The sequence below is a fragment of the Anomaloglossus baeobatrachus genome, chromosome 2 (genome assembly GCF_048569485.1).
Source record: "Anomaloglossus baeobatrachus isolate aAnoBae1 chromosome 2, aAnoBae1.hap1, whole genome shotgun sequence".
Classification (NCBI taxonomy): Eukaryota; Metazoa; Chordata; class Amphibia; order Anura; family Aromobatidae; genus Anomaloglossus; species Anomaloglossus baeobatrachus.
Window position 1 is genome coordinate 462,008,073 of NC_134354.1, and position 27,653 is coordinate 462,035,725.

Consider the following 27,653-nt stretch of genomic DNA (forward strand, 5'->3'; position numbering starts at 1 on the left):
TGCGGCAAAATACCGCTGATGTGAAACCAGCCTTACCAGCTTTTACAATGCTGTCAAGCTAGAAGCTGTAGCCTAGCCATATCTGAAAAGCCTAAGGAGTGTGAAACGAAGTTGTATTCCAGGACCAATTTATCATCTTCCATCAGACAGGTGTCAGACGGTAAAAGGTAAAACACATGAAAATGTGATAATGGGAAAATTACTTTTTCCACTGTCTGAAAAATAAAAAGCATTCTTAGCAAATACATGTGGAAAATTTATTGTGCATGGGTTTTTTTTTTTTTAAATATCTGTATAATCCATTTTAATTAAAAAAAAAAAATCTATAAAAAAAAAAAAAGAATGCCTGATAAGACGAGATAAATAACACTTGGCATGTATTCTGCATAATCCAAATGGAGATGTCCATGTAGATGAGGTTAAATCATTGTGACATAGTAAAAAGATCAAATATACAGACACACTGTACAAATGCAGGATATAATTTCACTGTAAAATCTAAAACCCTACATACACATCTTGATATATTCTTGTCCCAGAATTGTGAGGTCTGCAAATTACTGTGCGTGTTAAATTCCCTCAAGTATCTACAGATAAACGTTATTGGTCCTTCATATAATCAAAGAATTTAGCTGTGGTCTTGGGTTCATATTCAATGGAGAACGTAGACATTACACAGACTTCTGTATTAGCAGCCTGGACTGTTCCAGAAGAATTTCTTGACGCTTGGCTCATAGATCTTCTTTTCCACGTTTTGTTTGCTCCGACATGGCACAGCGAAAGCTCAGGTTATCGGATGCAGAGTCTGGGGTGTTGCCCATTCTGTATCAAAAATAAGGAAATAGAAACATATTTTCCCCATATTTGACGTACATGGTTGTCAATAATGTGAAAATATATTAACATCCTATATAAGATTACTTTCCAAATTAAAAAATAAATAAATGGCACAATGCATGCAGTACATACCAAGGAAGATGTGAGAAGCTGGAAATCCTCAGAACACCACTTATTTCAACAACTGAAAATATATTATGCTGCAGCTAACGGTTTGTAGATCATACAGGGAAGAGATTTCTAGTGCATTCACAAAATAGAGTAAATCTAATATATAAAGCTGAGTGTATGTGTATGTCCGCTAAAGGAATCCGCACCGTCACATTTACAATCACAAAATTTTGCACAGACACCCCCCATGTGACTCAGGGAACATCATAGACTAATGTTTTGACAGAAAAATTGAACCCCGCACTTTACAGTTACTCTCCAAAAAACCTGCCTCCGTTAAAGTGAATGGAGCTGCGAACTACAGGCTATTAATAGCAGCTGTGACTGGTTGCTATAGGAACAAAGGAAATTGTTAGTATAAGAAGCCTATGTTTGAGGTAATATGATATCAGTGGGGAGACGGATAGAGACAGACGGGGAAAAGAGACAGACGGGGAAAGGAGATAGACGGGGAAAGGAGACAGACAAAGAGACAGACACAGAGACAGACACAGAGACAGACACAGAGACAGACACAGAGACAGACACAGAGACAGACACAGACTGGGAGAGAGACAGACAGTTACTATCCTGGGCAACGTCTGGGTGCTACAGCTAGTATTAAGATAAAACTGACACCCGTGGTAAAGGGGTTTTCCCATGAACAAAGTTAATTTCAAAAGTTCATTTGAATCAAATATTGGAATAATAATAAATTTATACAATTGGATGTGTTTAAAGAACATTTTCATGTGCTTAGACAAACCTATACATGTGTCCCTGCTATGCACTTTGTAATGGCTGTGTCTGAGCGTACAGGGACATGGTCTGATCATACTACAGCTCCTGGGCAGGAGGGGGGGGGGGAGCAAAAGAGTATACAGATAGCACAGCATGGGATCGTATCCGATTCTTTTTGTGAGGTAAAGCATTTCCCAGTCTGTTTTTAAAAAATGTTTTACCTCATAGAAAGAATAATTTGCAATTTGATGCTGTAAGGTCTGTATACTTTATTACTTCCTACCTGGCTGCAGATATGTGGTAAGATCAGACCATATCCCTGTACAGTCAGACAGTACATAGCAGGGACAGATATATAACATTATATCAGCACAAGAACATTTTTTTAAACACATCAAATTCGGTGAATTATTTATTATTCCAAGATCTATTGATTGAAATCAACTTTAAAATGAACATTGTTCGTTGTAAAAAAAAAACCTTTAAATATCTGACCAGTAAGCCTCCAATACGAGTGTTATATATGGGTGGTAGTGCGATGTGAGAAATGGGTGAGACTTGACAACTGTTGGCTTCAAAGAATATGAAGTGTGACAGAGCTTTCACCAAGTCAATGGTTCATGGTGGACATGTATCGAATAAAATATTTATGGCACATTAGCAGAAAAATGTTCTCAACTATCTTCTAAAGCTCTACATACACATTAGAGAGCTGTCAGATGAACGACACAGGATAGAGGCGCTGTCGGACATCTCTGGCGGCTTATCTCTGGGTGACAAAAGGATCCGCAGTATTAAATGGACATGCCGTACCCTCATCTCCCCAATAATCATCTTTCCGGGGAATGTCAGGGTCCCCCATACACATCAGACTGTCAGCGTTAGTCTAATGTGTACGGAGGCCTTTGGTCGTTGCACTTTATGCTAATGCACCATATGAGTTACTCTGGATACATGTCCAATATACACCGCTGACAGAGCGCTCTGTCACACTTCTTCTAAATAAATGAAAGTAATAGAGTAATACCTGGTAGTCACTCGAGCTTTGTGATTGGCTGAACCATCTGCTGTGTCAATCCAAGAAGCCCCACGTAGTACATACATCTTCTGCCTGCTTGGTATATTGGTCTGCCCAGGTGAGATATATTCTGTAGATGTCCATTCCCAAGTGTTTCCCAGCATGTCAAATAGTCCTGGTGGACATAATCAGATCAGTCTTAGCGTGCCACATCGTGCCAATATTACAATTTCACAAGAAGTCAATATATGGCCCACAGAAAAGCCTTTTGCCACACCGCAAGAAACACACACCAAGCTTTAAGTGAGTAACTGGCTCTCGGTAAGAAACCAGCTGTATATGAAGTCAATGGGAAAATGTATGTAAATCAGTTATGAAGAATTGTCATTTAGACTTCATACACTATTGGTCTCCTAAATAAGAGTCAGTAACCCCCTAAAGCTGCATCATAGGCACCTCAGACCCTGCTCTGTACTGATGAGAGCCTCAAACAACTGTCTGTAGATGGGTGTCAGGCTTGGCTAATATTCCACGTCACACTTCAATGCTCGGGCTGGACATTGTTATATACAGTAGATAGCTTTCATCACTCCCAGAGAGAGAACATTTGTATACCAGCAGCCCCACCAAATTAGAGAATATCCACCATGCGTAGGACAAAGCATCTGGGGTAAAAAAATAAATATAAATAAATGAAGGGAATTTTGTTACTTACCGTAAATTCCTTTTCTTCTAGCTCCTATTGGGAGACCCAGACGATTGGGTGTATAGCACTGCCTCCGGAGGCCACACAAAGCAATTACACTAAAAAGTGTAAGGCCCTTCCCCTTCTGGCTATACACCCCCAGTGGGATCACTGGCTCACCAGTTTTAGTGCCAAAGCAAGAAGGAGGAAAGCCAATAACTGGTTTAAACAAATTCACTCCGAAGTAACGTCGGAGAACTGAAAACCATACAACATGAACAACATGTGTACCCGAAAAACAACCAAAAATCCCGAAGGACAACAGGGCGGGTGCTGGGTCTCCCAATAGGAGCTAGAAGAAAAGGAATTTACGGTAAGTAACAAAATTCCCTTCTTCTTCGGCGCTCCATTGGGAGACCCAGACTATTGGGACGTCCAAAAGCTGTCCCTGGGTGGGTAAAGAAATACCTCATGTTAGAGCTGCAAAGACAGCCCTCCCCTACGGGGAGGCAACTGCCGCCTGCAGGACTCTTCTACCTAGGCTGGCGTCCGCCGAAGCATAGGTATGCACCTGATAATGTTTGGTGAAAGTGTGCAGACTCGACCAGGTAGCTGCCTGGCACACCTGTTGAGCCGTAGCCTGGTGTCGTAATGCCCAGGACGCACCCGCGGCTCTGGTAGAATGGGCCTTCAGCCCTGATGGAACCGGAAGCCCAGCAGAACGGTAGGCTTCAAGAATTGGTTCTTTGATCCATCGAGCCAGGGTGGCTTTGGAAGCCTGCGACCCTTTGCGCTTACCAGCGACAAGGACAAAGAGTGCATCCGAGCGGCGCAGGGGCGCCGTGCGGGAAATGTAGATTCTGAGTGCTCTCACCAGATCCAACAAATGTAAATCCTTTTCATACCGATGAACTGCATGCGGATAAAAGGACGGCAAGGAGATATCCTGATTAAGATGAAAAGAGGATACCACCTTAGGGAGAAACTCCTGAATGGGGCGCAGCACTACCTTGTCCTGGTGGAACACCAGGAAAGGAGCCTTGGATGACAGCGCTGCTAGTTCGGACACTCTCCGAAGAGACGTGACCGCTACCAGAAAGGCCACTTTCTGTGAGAGTCGAGAAAGTGACACATCCCTCAGAGGCTCGAAGGGCGGCTTCTGGAGAGCAACAAGGACCTTGTTTAGATCCCACGGATCTAACGGCCGCCTGTACGGAGGTACGATATGACAAACCCCCTGCAGGAACGTGCGCACCTGAGAAAGTCGTGCTAGACGCTTCTTAAAAAACACGGATAGTGCCGAGACTTGCCCTTTAAGGGAGCCGAGCGACAAGCCCTTTTCCAACCCAGATTGCAGGAAGGAAAGAAAGACAGGTAACGCGAATGGCCAGGGAGATACTCCTTGTGCAGAGCACCAGGATAAGAAAATCTTCCACGTTCTGTGGTAGATCTTAGCAGAAGTGGACTTCCTAGCCTGTCTCATGGTGGCCACGACCCCTTGGGATAATCCTGAAGACGCTAGGATCCAGGACTCAATGGCCACACAGTCAGGTTCAGGGCCGCAGAATTCCGATGGAAAAACGGCCCTTGGGACAGTAAGTCTGGACGGTCTGGTAGTGCCCACGGTTGGCCGACCGTGAGATGCCACAGATCCGGGTACCACGACCTCCTCGGCCAGTCTGGGGCGACGAGTATGACGCGGCCGCAATCGGATCTGATCTTGCGTAACACTCTGGGCAAGAGTGCCAGAGGTGGAAACACATAAGGGAGCCGGAACTGCGACCAATCTTGCACTAAGGAGTCTGCCGCCAGAGCTCTTTGATCGCGAGACCGCGCTATGAAGGTCGGGACCTTGTTGTTGTGCCGAGACGCCATTAGGTCGACGTCCGGCACCCCCCAGCGGCGGCAGATTTCCTGAAACACGTCCGGGTGAAGGGACCATTCCCCTGCGTCCATGCCCTGGCGACTGAGGAAGTCTGCTTCCCAGTTTTCTACGCCCGGGATGTGAACTGCTGATATGGTGGATGCTCTTTCCTCTACCCACATCAGAATCCGCCTGACTTCCTGGAAGGCTTGCCGACTGCGTGTCCCTCCTTGGTGGTTGATGTATGCCACCGCTGTGGAGTTGTCCGACTGAATTCGGATCTGTTTTCCTTCCAGCCACTGCTGGAAGGCTAATAGGGCAAGATACACTGCCCTGATCTCCAGAACATTGATCTGAAGGGTGGATTCCTGCTGAGTCCACGTCCCTTGAGCCCTGTGGTGGAGAAAAACTGCTCCCCACCCTGACAGACTCGCGTCTGTCGTGACCACTGCCCAGGATGGGGGCAGGAATGATCTTCCCTGCGATAATGAGGTGGGAAGAAGCCACCATAGCAGAGAATCCTTGGCCGTCTGAGAAAGGGAGACTTTCCTGTCTAGGGAAGTTGTCTTCCCGTCCCATTGGCGGAGAATGTCCCATTGAAGTGGACGCAGATGAAACTGCGCAAAGCGAACTGCCTCCATTGCTGCCACCATCTTCCCTAGGAAGTGCATGAGGCGCCTTAAGGGGTGCGACTGACCCTGAAGGAGAGACTGCACCCCTGTCTGTAGAGACCGCTGCTTGTCCAGCGGAAGCTTCACTATCGCTGAGAGAGTATGAAACTCCATGCCAAGATACGTTAGTGATTGAGTCGGTGCCAGGTTTGACTTTGAAAAGTTGATGATCCACCCGAAAGTCTGGAGAGTCTCCAGCGCAACATTCAGGCTGTGTTGGCATGCCTCTTGAGAGGGTGCTTTGACAAGTAGATCGTCCAAGTAAGGGATCACCGAGTGTCCCTGAGAATGCAAGACTGCTACCACTGCCGCCATGACCTTGGTGAAAACCCGTGGGGCTGTCGCCAGACCAAATGGCAGAGCTACGAACTGGAGATGGTCGTCTCCTATCACGAAACGTAGAAAACGTTGGTGCTCTGTAGCAATCGGCACGTGGAGATAAGCATCTTTGATGTCTATTGATGCAAGGAAATCTCCTTGGGACATTGAGGCAATGACTGAGCGGAGGGATTCCATCCGGAACCGCCTGGCGTTCACATGCTTGTTGAGCAGCTTTAGGTCCAGAACAGGACGGAACGAGCCGTCCTTTTTTGGAACCACGAAGAGATTGGAGTAAAAACCTTGCCCTTGTTCCTGCAGAGGAACAGGGATCACCACTCCTTCTGCTCTTAGTGAGCACACCGCCTGCAGAAGGGCATTTGCTCGGTCGGGATGTGGGGAGGTTCTGAAGAACAGAGGCGGAGGATGAGAACTGAATTCTATCCTGTACCCGTGAGACAAAATGTTTGCTACCCACCGGTCTTTGACCTGTGGCAGCCAAATGTCGCAAAAGCGGGAGAGCCTGCCACCGACCGAGGATGCGGAGGGATGAGGCCGAAAGTCATGAGGCAGCCGCCTTGGAAGCGGTTCCTCCGGTTGTTTTCTTGGGGCGTGAATGAGCCCGCCATGAATCTGAGCTCCTTTGCTCCTTCTGAGTCCCTTTGGACGAGGAGAATTGGGTCTTTGCTCGATCTGGGCTGGGGTAAGGAGGAGTCCTTACCCTTGGACTGTTTAATGATCTCAGCCAATTGCTCACCAAACAGTCTGTCTCCAGATAGTGGCAAGCTGGTTAAACATTTCTTGGAAGCAGAATCTGCTTTCCATTCCTTTAACCACAAGGCTCTGCGCAAAACCACAGAGTTGGCAGACGCCATTTGAGGTACGGCTCGTAGAGTCCAGGACAGCGTTGATAGCGTAAGTCGCAAACGCAGACATTTGCGAGGTTAGGTACGCTACTCGCGGCACTGCTGGACGTATGATAGAGTCCACTTGTGCCAGGCCAGCAGAAATAGCTTGGAGTGCCCACACGGCCGCGAATGCTGGAGCAAACGACGCGCCGATAGCTTCATAGACAGACTTTAACCAAAGGTCCATCTGTCTGTCATTGGCATCTTTAAGTGAAGCCCCATCTTCCACTGCAACTATGGATCTAGCCGCAAGCCTGGAGATTGGGGGGTCCACCTTTGGACACTGGGTCCAGCGTTTGACCACGTCAGGGGGAAAGGGATAACGTGTATCCTTAAGACGTTTGGAGAAACGCTTATCTGGATAAGCATGATGTTTCTGGACTGATTCTCTGAAGTCAGAGTGGTCCAGAAAAGTACTCAATTTACTCTTAGGATACCGGAACTGGGACTTCTCCTGCTGTGCAGCTGCCTCCTCTGCTGAAGGGGCTGGGGGAGAAATATCCAACAGTCTATTGATGGCCGCTATAAGGTCATTTACCATAGCGTCACCATCAGGGGTATCTAGATTGAGAGCGGTGTCAGGAGTAGATTCCTGATCACCCACCTCTGTCTCCTCATACAGAGCCTCGTCTCGCTGAGACCCTGACCAGTGTGATGACGGCGAGGGTCTTTCCCAGCGAGCCCGCTTAGGCTGCCTGGGACTGTCATCCGAGTCAGAGTCTTCAGCCTGTGATGCCTGGGACCCCCTTGAAGTACGGATTAGTTCCAACTGAGGGGGACCGGGGAGCATAGACACAGCAGTGTCCATGGTCTGAGAAACTGGCCTGGACTGCAAGGTTTCCAGGATTTTTGTCATAGTCACAGACATCTTATCAGCAAAAACTGCAAATTCTGTCCCCGTCACCGGGGCAGGGTTCACAGGCGTCTCTGCCTGGGCCACTACTACCATAGACTCTGGCTGACGAAGTGGCACAGGGACCGAACATTGCACACAATGGGGGTCATTGGAACCTGCCGGTAGATTAGCCCCACATGCGGCACAAGCAGTGCATACCGCCTGTGCCTTGGCACCCTTGCGTTTTGCGGATGACATGTTGTTGTCTCCTCAGAGCAATGAGGGTATAAGCCAAGAAGCGACTGTACAGTGCAATATAAATATATATATGGTACAGGGAAAAAATGCACCAAATAACACTGTGGCACTAGTGGGGCCAGCACTTATGTGCAGCTTACCGCCCGCATAAACGCGGGTGTGTGGTCGCCAGAGTCCCTTGTCTGAGTCCCCCAGAGCCTGTGTCCGTTCTCCAGCCAGACTGCATGCAGGAATGGCTGCCGGCGTCCTGTGGAGAGGGGCGGGCCCTGGGCGTGTTGAGACCAAGAGCGGGAAACCTGCGTCCCCACTGTGCCCAGTGAGAGGGCTGGAGCATGTAAATAAGGCTCCAGCCCTCGGCGCTGCCTATTGCACAGCGTCTCTCCCTTTCCCTGATTGACAGGGTGGGGGCGGGAACGAACCGTAATTAGGCCGCAAAAGCCGGGGACTAGATTTATGAGCGCTGCCGCCGTAAAAGCGCGGGCAGCGCGAGTCCCCGGCGCACTACAAGTCCCAGCGGCGCCGCCGCTCCCGGAGCGGCCGGCGCGGTAGTTCCCAAGACATAAAATCACTCAGCTAAGCTGCAGTGACTCTAACCCGAGCGCGCAGCGCTAGTGCCCCCGGCGCACTAGCACACCCAGCAAGCCTGGAGTGTGCGTGGCCTGTCTGTGCGGGGACACAGAGTACCTGAACGTTGCAGGGCCTTGTCCCTGACTGTACTCAGCTCCTCCAGCAGGGTCTCTGGGTCTGTGGATGGAGCTCGGCCTCAGGGTTTGGGGGCCGGTAAGATCCCACTTCCACAGAGCCCCTCAGGGGGATCGGGAAGGAAAGCAGCATGTGGGCTCCAGCCTCCGTACCCGCAATGGGTACCTCAACCTTACAAACCGCAAGTGGGGTGAGAAGGGAGCATGCTGGGGGCCCTATATGGGCCCTCTTTTCTTCCATCCGACATAGTCAGCAGCTACTGCTGACTAAACAGTGGAGCTATGCGTGGATGTCTGACCTCCTTCGCACAAAGCAGAAAACTGGTGAGCCAGTGATCCCACTGGGGGTGTATAGCCAGAAGGGGAGGGGCCTTACACTTTTTAGTGTAATTGCTTTGTGTGGCCTCCGGAGGCAGTGCTATACACCCAATCGTCTGGGTCTCCCAATGGAGAACCGAAGAAAAAAAAATATATATATATATACACACACACACACACACACACACACCTCATGTATACAGGTTAGTATAGGTTTTTGTTTGTTCTATTCTAACAAAACAGGTTACCTTTAACTCTACAAAAATTTCAAAATATATACCCAATATAGTAGTCTGCAAAATAAACAAATGTTCTTAACCCCTTCAAGGGAAACTGTCACTAGGCTTTTGCCACCTCATGTGAGAGCTGCATAATGTAGAGATGAAGACCCTGATTCCAGAAATATGTCACTTACTGGGCTGCTTGATGTAGTTTTGATAATCTCCTGCTGACAAAACAGTGACTGTATCACTGGAGGTCTAGTAAATATGCTGCCATGTAGTCCCTTCATATTCATGTGCTTAGTATAACCCTGGGCTATCCACGGATTAGCAGCTTTTTGCCTATACACAGTCAGCTGCTAATCAGTCATGTGGGCGGGGTTATACAAAGCATTCAGAGAACTGGTAGATTTGCAGCAGAGAATATAGTGATTTTATCAAAACTACACTAAGCAGAACAGTGAGTAACATCACTGGAATCATGATGTTCCTGTCAGATGAGGTAGCATAAGGCTGGCAAAGATTCCCTTTACAACCTAGGACGTACACATATGTCCTAGGTCGCTTCTCTCCCTTTAATGCAGGCTTGCGCGAGGAGCCCGCATTATTCTCTGCGCATGTCTGTTGATCTAAACAGCAGACATGTGCAGCTAACAGGCACGGGTGGATCTCTAATCCCACATTTGCTTACAGGCATTGCACGGCACACTTACCAAAAGCATTCTGTGCAGGAAATGCGTCTACTGGGGATACACCATGATACCCGTCCTCAGCAGTGTCCAGTGTAGGGAACTTACCCTGTAGGCAATAAAGAGTCTGGTCATAAACAGCTAACACAGGTGAAGTGTATAAGTACAATTAGAAATTATACAGCCAGTATGGGTATAAGGGGAGTACTTGTGAGTGAGCACATTAGCCAAGAAACACCTCAATACATAACCTAAAGTCCTCCATGCACATTGGACTAAAGCGGCTTCAACACGGCAAACATCTCCTGTGTATTAGCACTCCTAAATATGGAGGAAGGATTGGACAATATAAATGTAAAAGCCCAATCCATCTGCACTCCCAAGCCACAGGCCACCACTACAGGGGTCTGGCAGGGGCTTTGTCCCCTATAGCCTAGTGTATGAGAAATAAACTTGTGGTATGCACTTACATTTTAATCTGCGTGTAGCTTTAAACCTGGATTTCTAACTCTTGCACAAAGGATAAGTACAAAACAGGTATCATAATGCTGTAGTAGGATCTACATGGCAGTTTCAGTAGTAAAATCATCTTGGTTCCCTTTAAAGGGAGCCTGTCATCTGATTCATGATTACCAATCCAAGGCAGAGTCAAGCCAATTGCAGCCAAATATATATTTTTTTTGGAAAGTCTTCAACATTTCTGAGAAAATATACTTTATAGATCAAAAGACGAGGCTAGCCCGGCAGCTTTCAGTGCTACTAGAGGTGATGGACAGGTGTCATCCGAGTGTGGGTCTACATAGGGCGACCACGGGGAAGACTATTCTCCTTACGGAGACCTGACAAACCAGTCTGGCTGCGAGGGAGGGGACTTATAGCTGCAATGCCCCTCTGGGAATTATTCAAATTGTCCCTCCAGTGAGGAAGGAGAAAAACTCTAGCGCCACCTATTGGAAGTAGCAATCCTAAAAGTCAAAAGAGGCTTTTTAACCCCTTCACGACCGGCCGATTTTTCGCTTTCCGTTTTTTTTTTCCGCCATTCTTTTTCTGAGAGACGTAACTTTTTTTATTTTTCAGTCAATATGGTCATGTGAGGGCTCATTTTTTGCAGAACGAGCTGTCCTTTTAAATGAAACCATCACTTTTACCATATAGTGTACTGGAAAACGGCAAAAAAATTCCAAATGCAGAAAAATTGCAAAAAAAGTGCGATAGCACTATGGTTTTTGAGATATTTTATTCACTGTGTTTACTATATGGTAAAAGTGATGTGTGGGTGTGATGCCTCAGGTCAGTGCGAGTTCGTAGACACCAAACATGTATAGGTTTACTTTTATATAAGGGGTTAAAAAAAACAAAAAACGGAAGTTTGTCCGAAAAAAGTGGCGCATATTCCGTGACCCGTAGCGTTCTCATTTTTCGGGATCTATGGCTCAGTGACTGCTTATTTTTTGCGTCTCGAGCTGACGTTTTTAACGGTACCATTTTTGCGCAGATGCTACGTTTTGATCGCCTGTTATTGCATTTTGCGCAAAAGTTGTGGCGACAAAAAAAAGTCGTTTTGGCGTTTGGAATTTTTTTGCCGCTACGCCGTATACTGATCAGATTAATTGATTTTATATTTTGATAGATTGGGCGTTTCTGAACGCGGCGATACCAAATGTATGTATATTTTTTTAACCCTTTAATTTTCAATGGGGCGAATGGGGGGTGATTTGAACTTTTAGGGGTTTTTTTAGTTTTTTAAAACTTTTTTTTAAACTTTTTTTTTTATTTTACTAGTCCCCCTAGGGGGCTATTGCGATCAGCATTCCGATCGCTCTGCAGTATCTGCTGATCAGAGCTACAAGGCTGTAAACAGCAGATATGCTCTTTTTCTCTTTTGCTGTGCCGCTGGCACAGCGAAAGTGAAAGCAAGTCAGGTGTAGTACAGGAGCCATCACATGACCCTGTGCTACCATGACAACTATCGGAAGTCACGTGATCGCGTCACGTGACTTCCGGTATTGGGCGGTAAGTAAAAGTTTACCGCGATCGCGCTTATAATGGCGCTGTCACATATTGACAGGGCCATATAAGGGGTTAAACGGCACGAGCAGATAACGATTCAGGCACACATCTCAGCTGTGAAAATCAGCTGAGATGTGTGCTGATCGCAGCATGATGCTGCCGGCAGACCGCGGGCAGTAACGTTATGACCGCTAGGACGTAATTTTACGGCCCGCGGTCGTTAAGGGGTTAAACAAGCCTTTTCCTACGACTGCAAATTGGGATTCTGATCTGGCATTAAATCCTAAATCTTATGAAAAGGTTTGTTTAAAAAGCCACTTTTGACTTTTAGGATTGCTACTTCCAATAGGTAGCGCTAGAGTTTACCTCCTTCCTCACTGGAGGGACAATATAAATAATTCCCATAGGGGGATTGCAGCTATAAGTCCCCTCACTGGCAGCCAGACTGGTTTGTCAGGTCTCCGTAAGGAAAATAGTCTTCCCCGTGGTCCCCACATAGCTTCTCATAAGCCAGATCAGATACCCATACTTTGCACTGACGAGGGGCAATCACCCCGAAACACTGTCTGCAAATAGAATTTAATACCAGATCAGAATCCCAAAGTCTTATGAAAAGGCTGGTTTAAAAAGCCACTTTTGACTTTTAGGATTGCTACTTTCAATAGGTGGTGCTAGAGATTGTTTCCTTCCTCACTGGAGGGATAATTTACATAGGGCGAGATATGTCATTCACTTGCAGGCGGTCCTGTTAGAAGACTAGTCTTGACTGGGAATATGGTACTCTGGCTGGATCTTTAATATTTTCTCTGAAACTGAGTGTTTCAGTGATAAGTATACCTACTGCAGGTATATGAAAGTTTGCATCTGTGGGAATGGAATACAGTGTGCCAATGGTGGAGAACTAGGATGTGACATAACACGATGACTATGGAAAGATATGGCATAAAGATGATATGGACACATAGTGAAGGGCAACAGCACAGTTCTTTTATCGTAAGGTAAGGCATAATGTGGCGCCCTGAACTAGCCAGGGGCCACAGGTAACAACACACACACCCCCCCACCCCCAGCAGGTCACAGCAGTCATCTCCAGTGAGACCTGATTTCCTCCCTCGGGTTCAGACAGACACACTAGGTGGGCGGAGTCGGGCAGATGGACACACCCACCGAGGAGTCTAGCTGGTCTGAGGCAGGAAACAACGCAGACAAGTCCAGGCAGAGGAAGGGAGAGGAGGTGTGCAGAGTGGCAGAAGCAGACATGGGCCTAGGTTGGAGCCTAGGACCCTCTTGTAGTCAGTCAGGCAGACGGTAGTGGCCGTCTGCAGGGGCCGGGAAGACAGTCCTGGTGGAACCGTAGGTAGCCGGGACAGGGTGGTGGCCCGTCCGGTACTGAACCGGGGAGCCAGCTGGAAACCGGAGCACAGGAGGAGCATATAAAGAAAGTGCAGGGAAGGACGCACACTATTAGCCTGGAGTCAGGGGAGAAACTACAGCAGCCGGCTGCGGGACCCCTCCATCCAGCCGTTTGTTTTACCAGAGACTCCGTGTACGTTGTTGGCTGAGTGAGTACCGCCGTGCCGCCTGGCACTGCGCTGCCGCCCTCGCGACCCTGCACCTCGCCAAACCCCGCCATCTACCTTACAGTCCCCATCACCGGGCCCCGGGACCACCAAAATCCCCTAGCCACGGAGGGGAGAGAAACATCTCGGCTGCTCCCTGTCATCGCTCCCGGGATCCCCGTCCAGAGCAGCGGTGGTGCCCCAACCTCACCACAAACCGTGGGTGGCGTCACGGACTAAATCCCCAAACCAACCCACCTCTTTCACTCACGGGCGAGGAGCGCCGCTCGAGGCCCCGGATCCGGCCCACCGCTCGAGCCACCGAGCAGCAGCAGCAGCGCCGGACCCGAGCGTTAGTGAGCGCAGTGCCCCGCCGCCCGCGACAATAGCACCTCCAGGATGGAGTACATAGCTGGAGCCTCAAAAAGGCTATAAAACAAAAAATAATCAAAAGGGGAAATATCAACAAAGACCATTCCAAGACGACCACACCATGAAGAGATACCCTATACGTATGACCAGCAAAAATAGAAAAGTCGCAAAGTGGTGATGTAGCCCAGACTATGTTTCTATTCTGGTTACCACCATAGGATATTATTGAAATGACTGTACGATTAAGGAATGAAAGGGTATGTCTGGGCTGAAATGAAAAGCCTACAGGCATTCCAAGTGACTGCAGAATCAGAATTATTTGGAGTTTAAAGGGAACCTGTCAGCAGAAATTTCGGCTAAAACCTAACAGATTCCCGCTCTGCAGCTACTGGGCTGCATTCTAGAAAGGTCCCTGTTAGTATTGTGGCCCCTTTCTGACCAAAAAAAAGAGTTTATATAGAGGTACCTTTTTGGCTTCGGATTCTCTAAATGGGACACGGGGGCGGGCTGCCTGATGGCCGTTATTCTGCCCCCTGGTCCTGTATGCCGCCCCCATCGCTGATTTCCATACTTCTGGACGCCGCCCACTGCTCCAGCCATCCCCGCGCATGCCCAGTGCTCATCTCTCGTGGATGAGCACTGTGCCCAGTGTCACCGCTGGTGACGTGCACGCAGGGTTTAGATTATGGGCGGTGCTGTGATGTTTATTAACAAGCAACCGCCCATAATCGCGGGACCGATGTTCACTACACAGAACACAATGTGTGAATGTTTGTTTTGTTTTGTTTTTTTACTGTATTCGCCGGTAATCTTCTCTCCGCGTCTCCTCCTGATCGGTGTTGTTACTGCTCCGCGCTCTTCCCATCTATTTCCTGCCTCAGGGCAAGATGGGAAGGAGGTGAAGTGAGGTCAGCAGCAGCGCGCTTGCGCAGAAAGAAGCAGGCTGAGGGGGAAAGCGCGGTCCCGCGATTATGGGCGGTTGCTTGTTAATAAACATCACAGCACCGCCCATAATCTAAACCCTGCGTGCACGTCACCAGCGGTGACACTGGGCACAGTGCTCATCCACGAGAGATGAGCACTGGGCATGCGCGGCGATGGCTGGAGCAGTGGGCGGCGTCCAGAAGTATGGAAATCAGCGATGGGGGCGGCATACAGGACCAGGGGGCAGAATAACGGCCATCAGGCAGCCCGCCCCCGTGTCCCATTTAGAGAATCCGAAGCCAAAAAGGTACCTCTATATAAACTCTTTTTTTTTTGGTCAGAAAGGGGCCACAATACTAACAGGGACCTTTCTAGAATGCAGCCCAGTAGCTGCAGAGGGGGAATCTGTTAGGTTTTAGCCGAAATTTCTGCTGACAGGTTCCCTTTAATTTCTTTCATACAGTAGTCTGTGAGCCTTCTTTACAGATTGTCTCCTAGAATCATCATGGGAGAGGTTATTGTAGGGTTTTTCTGATTAAATTTTAAAATTATCCAGAATATTTATTGATATTGCTCAGCATTTATATTATTTGATACTAATTTGCTACTACTAAAATTTATTATAATCAAAGCCCGGCCATTTTGTTCACCTGGATATAAGTTACCTCCCAGTGGCCTTCTCCTCTCTCCCCAATTAGACAATCTATTAGAGGTCAGTGAGATATCGGTTTAGCAGACAGCTACTGCAAATGTTTGGCTTAATTTGTGTTACTGCTAATCATTTTGCAATAGATCCTGTACAAAATCGGTCTTCAATCACTTTCACATAATAACAGCAGGAATACATGCAATCTACAAATGATTAGGTATGGGCGTTCTGTCTGCCACGTTTGCATTATTGAACAATAAGACACAAATATAAATCAAGACCATCCCTTCTCCGCATGGGCATGGTCACCCTAGATTCCTGTTCAATTTCACTGGATGGAAAAGTGCATTTCCTATGGAGAAGGAAGCCATTGGTAAGGAGAAAAAAAAAAAAAAGACCACCTAACCAAATACACAATCATACTTTTATTTTTCCACTGAAAGATCAGTCGAACAAAGACAGTAAGGTCCTGACATAGTGCAAACACACACACACACACACACACACACACACACACTGGGTATGGAAAGTATTCAGACCCCTCTCTCTTTTTCATTGCAGCCATTTGTTAAATTCAAAAAAGTTAATTTTTTTCTCATTTATGTACACTCTGCACTCCATCTTGACAGAAAAAAAGAGAAATGTAGACATTTTTGCAAATTTATTAAAGAAAAGCTGAAATATCACATGGTCATAAATATTCAGACGCTTTGCTCAGACACTCATATTTAAATCACATGCTGTCCATTTCCTTGTGATCCTCCTTGAGATGGTTCTACGCCTTCATTGGAGTCCAGCTGTGTTTAAATAAACTGATAGGACTTGATTTGGAAAGGCGCACACCTGCCTATATAAGACCTCACAGCTCACAGTGCATGTCAGACCAAATGAGAATCATGAGGTCAAAAGGAACTGCCCAACAAGCTCAGAGACAGAATTGTGGAAAGGCACAGAACTGGCCAAGGTTACAGAAGAATTTCTGCAGTACTCAAGGTTCCTAAGAGCACAATGGGCTCCATACTCCTTAAATGGAACAAGTTTGGGGCTACCAGAACTCTTCATAGACCTGGCCGTCCAGCCAAACTGAGCAATCATGGGAGAAGAGCCTTGGTGAGACATTTAAAGAAGAACCCCAAGATCACTGTGGCTGAGCTACAGAGATGCAGTAGGGAGATGGGATTAAGTTCCACAAAGTCAACATCCAGCAGTTGGGCCTTATGGCAGAGTGGCCCGATGGAAACCTCTCCTCAGTCCAAGACATATGAAAGATCGCATTGAGTTTGCAAAAAAAACACATGAAGGACTCCCAGACTATGAGAAATAAGATTCTCTGGTCTGATGAGACGAAGACAGAACTTTTTGGTGATAATTCTAAGAGGTATGTATGGAGAAAACCAGGCACTGCTCATCACCTGCCCAATACAATCTCAACAGGGAAACGTGGTAGCAGTATCATCCTATGGGGGTGTTTTTCAGCTGCAGGGACAGGACAACTGGTTGCAAATGAAGGAAAGATGAATGCGGCCAAGTACAGAGATATCCTGGAAGAAAACCTCTTCTAGAGTGCTCTGGACCGCAGACTTGGCCGAAGGTTCACCTTCCCAATAGACAATGACCCTAAACACACAGCTAAAATAACAAAGGAGCGGCTTCAGAACAACTCTGTGACCATTCTTGACTGGCCCAGCCAGAGCCCTGACCTAAACCCAATTGAGCATCTCTGGAGAGACCTCAAAATGGCTGTCCACCAACGTTCACCATCCAACCTGACGGAAGTGGAGAGGATCTGCAAGGAAGAATGGCAGAGGATCCCCAAATCCAGGTGGGAAAAACGTGTTGCATCATTCTCAAGAAGACTCATGACTGTACTAACTCAAAAAAGTGCTTCTACACAATCCTGAGCAAAGGGTCTGAATACTTATGTGCATGTAATATTTCAGTTTTTCTTGGTTAATAAGTTTGCAAAAATTTCTACATTTGTCTACATTTGTTTTTTTTCTGTCAAGATGGGGTGCAGAGTGTACATTAATGAGAAAAAAAATAACTTTTTTGAACTTACCAAATGGCTGCAATGAAATAAAGAGTGAGAAATTTAAAGGGGTCTGAATACTTTCCATACCCCCACTGTATGTGTGTATATTTTATTCAGTGATTTAGGGACAAACCTCCCACTTCAGCTAAAATAAATACATCAAATTTTATACACACACACACACACACACACACACACACACACACCTTTGTATTCTGGATTTCTCTAGGTGTGCGTCTTCAAACCCGAATATAGCTTTACCTGGGGGTCCTGTCTGTGCGGCGACCGGGCGCCTGTGGCTGCGTGCGGGCGGCAGTCGGGTGCCTGTGCCTGCGTGCAGGCGGCAGCCGGGTGCCTGTGCCTGCGTGCAGGCGGCAGCCGGGTGCCTGTGTGCGGGAGCTGCCTCCCACACACAGGTACCCGACTGCAACCCGCACGCAAGCACAGGTACCCGGCCGCTTGCATGCAGGGTGGGCGGGCAGCCTGCTGGCTGCCACTCTGTGCGTGCGGGCGGCTGTACAGCAGTTTACCCAGTTTGTCCACGGTCCCAGTTTCAAATGAAGGCGCCGAGAGCGGGCACGTGCGCAGATGGAGCTCTTGGATGAGAGCTCCATCTGCGCACGCGCCGCTCCGGGAGTCAGCGCGTGCGCAGATGGAGTCCTTGAATGAGAGCTCCATCTGCGCATGCGCCGCTCCAGGCGCCATCATTTGAACCGGGACCGCGGACACTGGGACACTCACTGCACCGGCCTGCTGCATGACTCACCCGCCGCCGCTACTGCTTCCACCACGAACTTCGCCCCGCCTGCCACCACGCCGGCCACCACGGACCCCGCCGCGCCTGCCAACACAACCTCTGCCTCCTGTGACCCCGCTTCACCACCACTGCTGCCCCTCTCCGGTAAGAGAACACCGGAATATAAGACGGACCCCATTTTTATTTTTTTACCTTTTGTATGTCTAAATTTGGGATGCGTCTTATTACTATAAAGGTGTCGATTCGGATTGAATTGATGATGCCCTACAACTTTGTAATTCCCTTTTTTCTCTATCGCGTTACGTTTTCAAAATAAAAATGCTAACTTCGTTGTTTTTCAACAGGTGGTTTCATTGCGTAGCGCATGGTTACTTTACTATACCTAGACACCACTTCTATGCCTATAGCTGCCGCCGTTCTCAAGTTAATAGCGGTGGGCAGGATATGGGTAGACACACTGTATATGTGCAATATATACCGTATTTTTCGCTTTATAAGACGCACTTTTGTTCCCCCAAATTTTGGGGGAAAGTAGGGGGTGCGTCTTATAAGCCGAATCTACGGGGGGGGGGGGAATATATATATATATATATATATATGTATATTATATATAATATATGAAAGAGGTAAGAGTCCCGGTGCACCACCTACTCCGCGTGTTACTATACGTTCAGCTACTTGAGCCCTACTGAGCCATGGAGGGGATCATGGTGCAGACTTGCGGTGAAGACCAAGATAAATCCAAAGGAGAAAGAAAGTCGCACTCCAGATAATCACCATATCACTCCGTCTTTATTGCAGGGAAAACATGAAGATACAAGCGGTGGGGAGGGTGAGACAAGCCATACAACGCCAGACGACGGCGTGCCGTTTCGCTAGAACTTAGCTTCCACGGGTCCAGTGCAAACTGCCATGCAGCACCGCCCTTTTAACACAAATGGTGCGGGTACTGCATTAGCAGAGTGATTTAAAATGCAAATGCAAGTATACAATTAGTAGCCGCAAAAAGCAGGTGAAGACTTCAAGGGTATTAACATATCACAGTCTAATACACATATCTCTCAAAATACAATAATATACAAAAGGCGGACAGAATCACAATCCCTACAAGAACAGAACAAAATTCTGATGTACAGTACAGCGAGCACAAAAACAGTAGAAATTTTAAATTAGTGAAAAAAATTTTTTTCAGAGACAATGTATGCAATAATGTTAAAATGCAAAACAGTAGCTATTAATCAACGCCATGATCAGATAGTGCTAGCAAAACAAGGGTGTCACAGTCAGGATGTCATATAGTCGACATGTCAAAAAAAAAAAAAAAAAAGATTCTTTAAAGAAAAACTGACAAGTCATTTCTGTCATTCAAACCTAGCGGTCCCATTGCGTTTAGATCCAGAATCAATCTGGATTCTTTTTGTAACGGTGTGCGGTGCGTGTCGCCGCCTCTGCTGCTAGGATTGACTTTAAACAGACCAGCAAAAGAAAGTAGATTGGAATCACTATTATGGCATTCCTGCATGTGTTTAATAAGTCTTGCTGAACCTATCCCTGATATTAACCCCTTAACGACCGCGGGCCGTAAAATTACGTCCTAAAGGACATAATCTTACTGCCCGCGGTCCTCCGGCGGCAGCATGCCGCGATCGGCACACATCTCAGCTGATTTTCACAGCTGAGATGTGTGCCTGCTAGGCACGAGCAGAATCGTTATCTGCTCGTGCCGATTAACCCCTTATAATGGCGCTGTCAATACATGACAGCGCCATTATAAGCGCAATCGCGGTAAAGTTTTACTTACCGCCGAAACCGGAAGTCACGTGACGCGATCACGTGACTCCCGATAGTTGTCATGGTAGTACAGGGTCATGTGATGACTCCTGTACTACACATGAATTGGTTTCACTTTCGCTGTGCCCGGGGCACAGCAAAAGAGAAAGACAGCGTATCTGCTGTTTACAGCCTTCCAGCTGTGATCAGCAGATACTGCAGAGCGATCGGAATGCTGATCGCAATAGCCCCCTAGGGGGACTAGTAAAATAAAAAAAAAAAGTAAAAAAATAAGTTTTAAAAAATTAAAAAAAAACAAAAAAACCTAAAAGTTCAAATCACCCCCCATTCGCCCCATTGAAAATTAAAGGGTTAAAAAAATAAAAAATATACACACATTTGGTATCGCCGCGTTCAGAAACGCCCGATCTATCAAAATATAAAATCAATTAATCTGATCAGTAAACGGCGTAGCGGCAAAAAAATTCCAAACGCCAAAACGACGTTTTTTTGTCGCCACAACTTTTGCGCAAAATGCAATAAGAGGCGATCAAAACGTAGCATCTGCGCAAAAATGGTACCGTTAAAAACGTCAGCTCGAGACGCAAAAAATAAGCCGTCATTGAGCCTAAGATCCCGAAAAATGAGAACGCTACGGGTCACGGAATATGGCGTAAAACGTGCGCCACTTTTTTCGGACAAACTTCCGATTTTTTTTTAACCCCTTATATAAAAGTAAACCTATACATGTTTGGTGTCTACGAACTCGCACTGACCTGAGGCATCACACCCACACATCAGTTTTACCATATAGTGAACACAGTGAATAAAATATCTCAAAAACCATAGTGCTATCGCACTTTTTTTGCAATTTTTCAGCATTTGGAATTTTTTTGCCATTTTCTAGTACACAATATGGTAAAACTGATGGTTTCATTTAAAAGTACAGCTCGTTCCGCAAAAAATGAGCCCTCACATGACCATATTGACTGAAAAATAAAAAAGTTACGTCTCTCAGAAAAAGAATGGCGAAAAAAAAAAACGGAAAGCGAAAAATTGGCCGGTCGTGAAAGGGTTAAGGATTTGCAATGCTCCCTAAAACGGACGTAAAGGGGCCGGATAGTTTTTCCAATGTAATAAAAATTGCAGGGGCAGAATAATGCATACACTATATAAGTTGACTTGCACGATATGAAATCATTAACCCTGAGGTACTCACACCCCACTTTTATTACATCCCCCGTTTTATGGGCCGAACAGAAAGGACAATTCCCACATCTAAAATTACCCTTCATTTTTTTCTTGTCTAACCATGTCTTTTCCTTTGTGGGCACAAATCTATTTTTTACCAAAAGGTCGCCTAAATTATGGTCTCTTCTGTAAGATACCAAGGGACCCTCTTTAACCAGGTCTCTAAGGTCTTTATCGTTTTTCAACAAATGCCAGTGTCTCTTTATGCTGGATCTCACAATGTCAAACATAGAATTGTATTTGAAATTGAAGGTGCATCTATCCCCGGCAGCATTATGCGGCATTTTTCCTGGTATTTTTTTAAAAAAAATTTGCGAGGTCTATCATGATCATTCGTCGCCATCGCAGTCCTGTCTAAAGCAGCTTCTATGATCCTAGAGGGATAACCTCGTTCAAGTAAGCGTGCCTTTAAATCAGAGGCTTGCTCTTCAAATTTGCGAGGATCATTATTAATACGTTTTAAACGCAAGAACTGACTATATGGGAGAGAGGTTCTGGTATGGGAAGGATTTCTTTCTCCTTTGGAGATTATATATATTATATATATATATACATACACACACATACATATATACACACATATACACACACTGCAAGGTCCAGGGGAGGTGGGGGCGCTGCTGGGGGCAGGTGAACGCTGCGGCGGCAGCGTTTGATCTCCTGCTCCCGCTCATATAATATGCACAGCCGCTGTCCATCTCCGGTGGTGCTGAAATCACACCGCAGTGACGGGCTGGGGGAGCGGTGCATATTATATGTCTTTGCTCCCCCCTGTGATGGCAAATGCACCCCCCTGTGTTAGATATGGCCCCTGTGCTGCTACTCATTCTAAAATAAAAAGCTTCACTTACCCCCTGCAGTGTTTCTCCCCGGTGTCCTGCTTCCACTGTGATCAGGCACGCAGAGATCTCAGTCTGCTGTGCCGATCACATGACCGGCACCGAGAACCAGGAAAAGGAAGAACAGAAGCACGGAGGGAGACAGGAGGGAGATCAGCTCTGGAGAAGGTAAGGAAAGAGTGTTTTATTTTACTATGGGCAGCAGCCTGGGGGCCATATCTAACACAGGGGGACTTGTGCGATCTATATAGGGGCCAAGGGCAGGACTATGGGGGCGATATCTAACACAGGGGGACTTGTGCGATCTATAGGGGCCAAGGGCAGCACTATGGAGGCGATATCTAACACAGGGGGACTTGTGCGATCTATAGGGGCCAAGGGCAGCACTATGGAGGCGATATCTAACACAGGGGAACGTGTGCAATCCATTGGGGGCCTAGGCAGCACAGGGGAACGTGTGCCATCACAAGGGGGCTATATTCAATATAAGGGGGCCATATCCAGATTAAGGGTGCTAATTGTAGGATGGGGGGCTATGAGGGACATATACCCTATATAATTTGTTAGAGGGACACTGGCATTATAAAATGGACCCCATTTAACATTAAAAAAAAAATAAAAATTTGGGGGTGCGTCTTATAATCAGGTGCGTCTTATAAAGCGAAAAATACGGTATATTATATATATATATATATATATATATATATATATATATATATATATATATATATATATATATATATATATATATATATATATACACATATACACACACACATATATACACATACACACACACGTTTGTCTCCGCACCATAGTCCACATGGAGATGATAACTCGTAGTCATGGATGTAGAGCCTCTCACCCAAAACATGGACTTGAATGGTCCCATCTAGTTTCTTTGAAGTCTTCGATGGCATCCAGCACATGGACAAATGAAGCCGGGGTAGTACATCTTGCTTCACTGTACATCAGCGATGTGTATCCGAGCATGTGGAGTGTTAATGACTACTTACCACCTCCATGACTCATTACTGCTTGTAGTTTGTGTATTTTTATAAATGTTTTTTTTTTTTTTTTTTTAAGCTAAAACCCTTTAAAAAAATACACATGCTACCTGCAGTAATGAGTCATGGAAGTCATGAATAGTCACTGACGCTTCACAAGCTTGGATACACATGGATGATGACAAGCAAGGTGTACTGGCCCCGGTTTCATCTGTCCATGTGCTGGATGCCACCGAAGGCTTAAAAAAAAACAAAACAAACAGATGGAACCATTCAAGCTCATGCTTTAGGAGAGTGGCTCTACATCCATGACCATTTACTAGTCACCTCCATGTGGACATGTGGAGTATAACACTTTTAGAAAACCAATCCCAGTAAATTATTCTGGTAGGGATTTACGACGTAATTTACAATGGAATGACAAGACTGAGCCACTTTCATGTATTCCTTACTAGACACTAACTGATCAAACCTATATGGTTGGAATGTTAGGAACGTCATTAGAAGACTGTGAAAGTAACATTACCTGCCAAAGATTGCTCCTATTTTTCTGAAACGTGTTCCCCCACGGATAGGTGTTCCCTGTGAGCATAGCATGATGAGATTACACTTTCCATTTTCATGATGTGACGGCATGTGAAGCTATAGCCCTGTAGTTTATTATTAGAAAAACAAGCTTTTGCCATGTATATGATATAAAATCAATAAATGCAAAATTGAGGGCACTATGCCTAACCAAATACCGCCATACCTTTAAGGCCTCCTCTTGCAGCAAATTCCCATTCTTCCTCTGTTGGTAGCCTTTTCCTGAGCCACTTACAATAGGCCTGTGCATCATTCCAGCTGATCTGCAGCACAGGGAAATCCAGCTTCTGCTTGATACCGGACCCTGGCCCAGTGGGCTAAAGAGAGTGGAATAGGAAGAATTCATCATCTCATCAACATGATTGTCAATGACATGAGGCTTAGAAACGGGAAAACAGGAAAAGTAACATCTGATGACAATTTATAGATAATAGCAGGATTAGTTTGTCTCCATGTGGAAAGGTGTAGTCATAAAGCTGACAACAATAAGATTACAATTGGGCGGCAGAATGTACACAATGTTCTGCAGCATTATGGATAATATGCATTTATTCACAACAGACAATATATTGCAAGTCCTTACCTGACGCCAAAAGGCTCTTTCTACAGGAAGCCACCATGGTGCCGACTGCAATGTAGACAACATAACTGTTAGTTCCTCCTAGATGTAACGTTAGGTATATCCTCATTAAAGGGACCCTGATGGTCAGGTTTAGCATAGAAAACTTAGCAAAGTAGTGACATGGCTGTATAGTCGCTTGTCCCCTTTTAGGTAGAGATACGATTTGCCATTCATGAGAAATCTAGCAAAGAACCAAATGCGGATCAGGAAGGGAGTGCAATCGGACTGCTTCCTCCGAGTACCTGGACACCACCCCAGCGCACCTACTGTCTGACCGGCATATAGACTCTATGCTAGACCTCTCCAGTATGGCACGCTGGATCCATATAAATGGGGTATCATTTTTATCATGTAACAAGAGCCCATAAAGCGAAGCCACTGCTTCCATATGTAAAAATGGTCCAACAGGTTCCCTTTAAGAGAGACCCATTGTATGTGTTATATATATATATATACACATATACACACACACACACACACACACACACACACACACACACACATTGCAGACCAAACGTTTGGACACACCTTCTCATCTCTAGAACAACTGTTAAGAGGAGACTTTGTGCAGCAGGCCTTCATGGTAAAATAGCTGCTCGGAAACCACTGCTAGGACAGGCAACAAGCAGAAGAGACTTGTTTGGGCTAAAGAACAAACACAAAGAATGGACATTAGACCAGTGGAAATCTGTGCTTTGGTCTGATGAGTCCAAATTTTAGATCCTTAGATCCAACCACCGTGTCTTTGTAGAAAAGGTGAACGGATGGACTCTACATGGCTGGTTCCCACCGTGAAGCATGGAGGAGGAGGTGTGATGGTGTGGGGGTGCTTTGCTAGTGACACTGTTGGGGATTTATTCAAAATTGAAGGCATACAGAACCAGCATGGCTACCACAGCATCTTGCAGCGGCGTGCTATTCCATCCGGTTTGCGTTTAGTTGAACCATCATTTATTTTGCAACAGGACAATGACCCCAAACACCTCCAGGCTGTGTAAGGGCTATTTGACTAAGGAGAGTGATGGGGTGCTACGCCAGATGACCTGGTCTCCATAGTCACCAGACCTGAACTCAATCGAGATGGTTTGGGGTGAGCTGGACCGCAGAGTGAAGGCAAAAGGGCCAACAAGTGCTTAACATCTCTGGGAACTCCTTCAAGACTGTTGGAAAACCATCTCCGGTGACTACCTCTTGAAGCTCGCCAAGAGTATGCAAAGTAGTAATCAAAGCAAAAGGTGGCTACTTTGAAGAACCTAGAATATAAGATGTATTTTCAGTTGTTTTACACGTTAAGTATTTCATTCCACATGTTTTAATTCATAGTTTTGATACCTTCAATGTGAATCTACAATTTTCAGAGCCCTGAAAACAAAGAAAACTCTTTGAATGAGAACGTGTGTCCAAACTTTTGGTCTGTACTTTGTTTATGTTTATATATATATATATATATATATATATATATATATATATATATATATATATATATATATATATATATATATATATATATATATATATATATACACATATATAAGATTTTATATGGCAATGTCATATGGATTCGTTTCTGTTGATAATACGTCACTATGGTGACCTTACGTGAGACCATAGGTACAGTCATATGAAAAAGTTTGGGCACCCCTATTAATGTTAACCTTTTTTCTTTATAACAATTTGGGTTTTGGCAACAGCTATTCCACTTTCATATATCTAATAACTAATGGACTGAGTAATATTTCTGGATTGAAATGAGGTTTATTTTACTAACAGAAAATGTGCAATTCCTGTAGATTTTAATGACTTCCGGGATCCTGGATGAAGGTATATTTGACCATTCCTGTTTACAAAACAATTCCAGTTCAGTTAAGTTTGATGGTCGCCGAGCATGGACAGCATGCTTCAAATCATCCCACAGATGTTCAATGATATTCAGGTCTGGGGACTGGGATGGCCATTCCAGAACATTGTAATTGTTCCTCTGCATGAATGCCTGAGTAGATTTGGAGCGGTGTTTTCGATCATTGTCTTGCTGAAATATCCATCCCCTGCGTAACTTCAACTTCGTCACTGATTCTTGCACATTATTGTCAAGAATCTGCTGATACTGAGTTGAATCCATGCGACCCTCAACTTTAACAAGATTCCCGGTGCCGGCATTGACCACACAGCCCCAAAGCATGATGGAAGCTCCACCAAATTTTACTGTGGATAGCAAGTGCTTTTCTTGGAATGCCGTGTTTTTCTGCCTCCATGCATAACGCCTTTTTGTATGACCAAACAACTCAATCTTTGTTTCATCAGTCCACAGGACCTTCTTCCAAAATGTAACTGGCTTGTCCAAATGTGCTTTTGCATACCTCAGGCGACTCTGTTTGTGGCGTGCTTGCAGAAACGGCTTCTTTTGCATCACTCTCCCATACAGCTTCTCCTTGTGCAACGTGCGCTGTATTGTTGACCGATGCACATTGACACCATCTGCAGCAAGATGAAGCTGCAGGTCTTTGGAGGTGGTCTGTGGATTGTCCTTGACTGTTCTCACCATTCTTCTTCTCTACCTTTCTGATATTTTTCTTGGCCTACCACTTCTGGGCTTAACAAGAACTGTACCTGTGTTCTTCCATTTCCTTACTATGTTTTCACAGTGGAAACTGACAGTTTAAATCTCTGAGACAACTTTTTGTATCCTTCCCCTGAACAACTATGTTGAATAATATTTGTTTTCAGAGCATTTGAGAGTTGTTTTGAGGAGCCCATGATGCCACTCTTCATAGGAGATTCAAATAGGAGAACAACTTGCAAGTGGCCACCTTAAATACCTTTTCTCATGATTGGATACACCTGCCTATGAAGTTCAAAGCTCAATGAGCTTACAAAACCAATTTAGTGCTTTACTAAGTCAGTAAAAAGTAGTTAGGAGTGTTCAAATCAAGAAATTGATAAGGGTGCCCATACTTTTGCACCGGTCAAATTTTGTTTAAATGCAGATTGCACATTTTCTGTTAGTACAATAATCCTCATTTCAATCCAGAAATATTACTGAGTCCATCAGTTATTAGATATAT

General features: G+C 45.7%; 1 protein-coding gene across 2 annotated transcripts in view; it reads right to left on the bottom strand.

Annotated features, from left to right (window-relative positions):
• Positions 1-243: 243 nt before the first annotated feature.
• SUMF2 (sulfatase modifying factor 2) overlaps positions 244-27,653 on the bottom strand; it is a 90,509-nt gene continuing 63,099 nt past the window's right edge. For both annotated transcript variants that reach the window (XM_075334226.1, XM_075334227.1), the window contains 6 exons: positions 24,553-24,597; positions 24,136-24,286; positions 23,911-23,966; positions 10,239-10,323; positions 2,756-2,921; positions 244-822 (listed from right to left, as the gene is read on the bottom strand). In XM_075334226.1, coding sequence (XP_075190341.1) covers positions 732-822; positions 2,756-2,921; positions 10,239-10,323; positions 23,911-23,966; positions 24,136-24,286; positions 24,553-24,597 — 594 coding nt within the window. In that variant the 3' untranslated portion in view covers positions 244-731. The remainder of the gene's footprint in view (positions 823-2,755; positions 2,922-10,238; positions 10,324-23,910; positions 23,967-24,135; positions 24,287-24,552; positions 24,598-27,653) is intronic.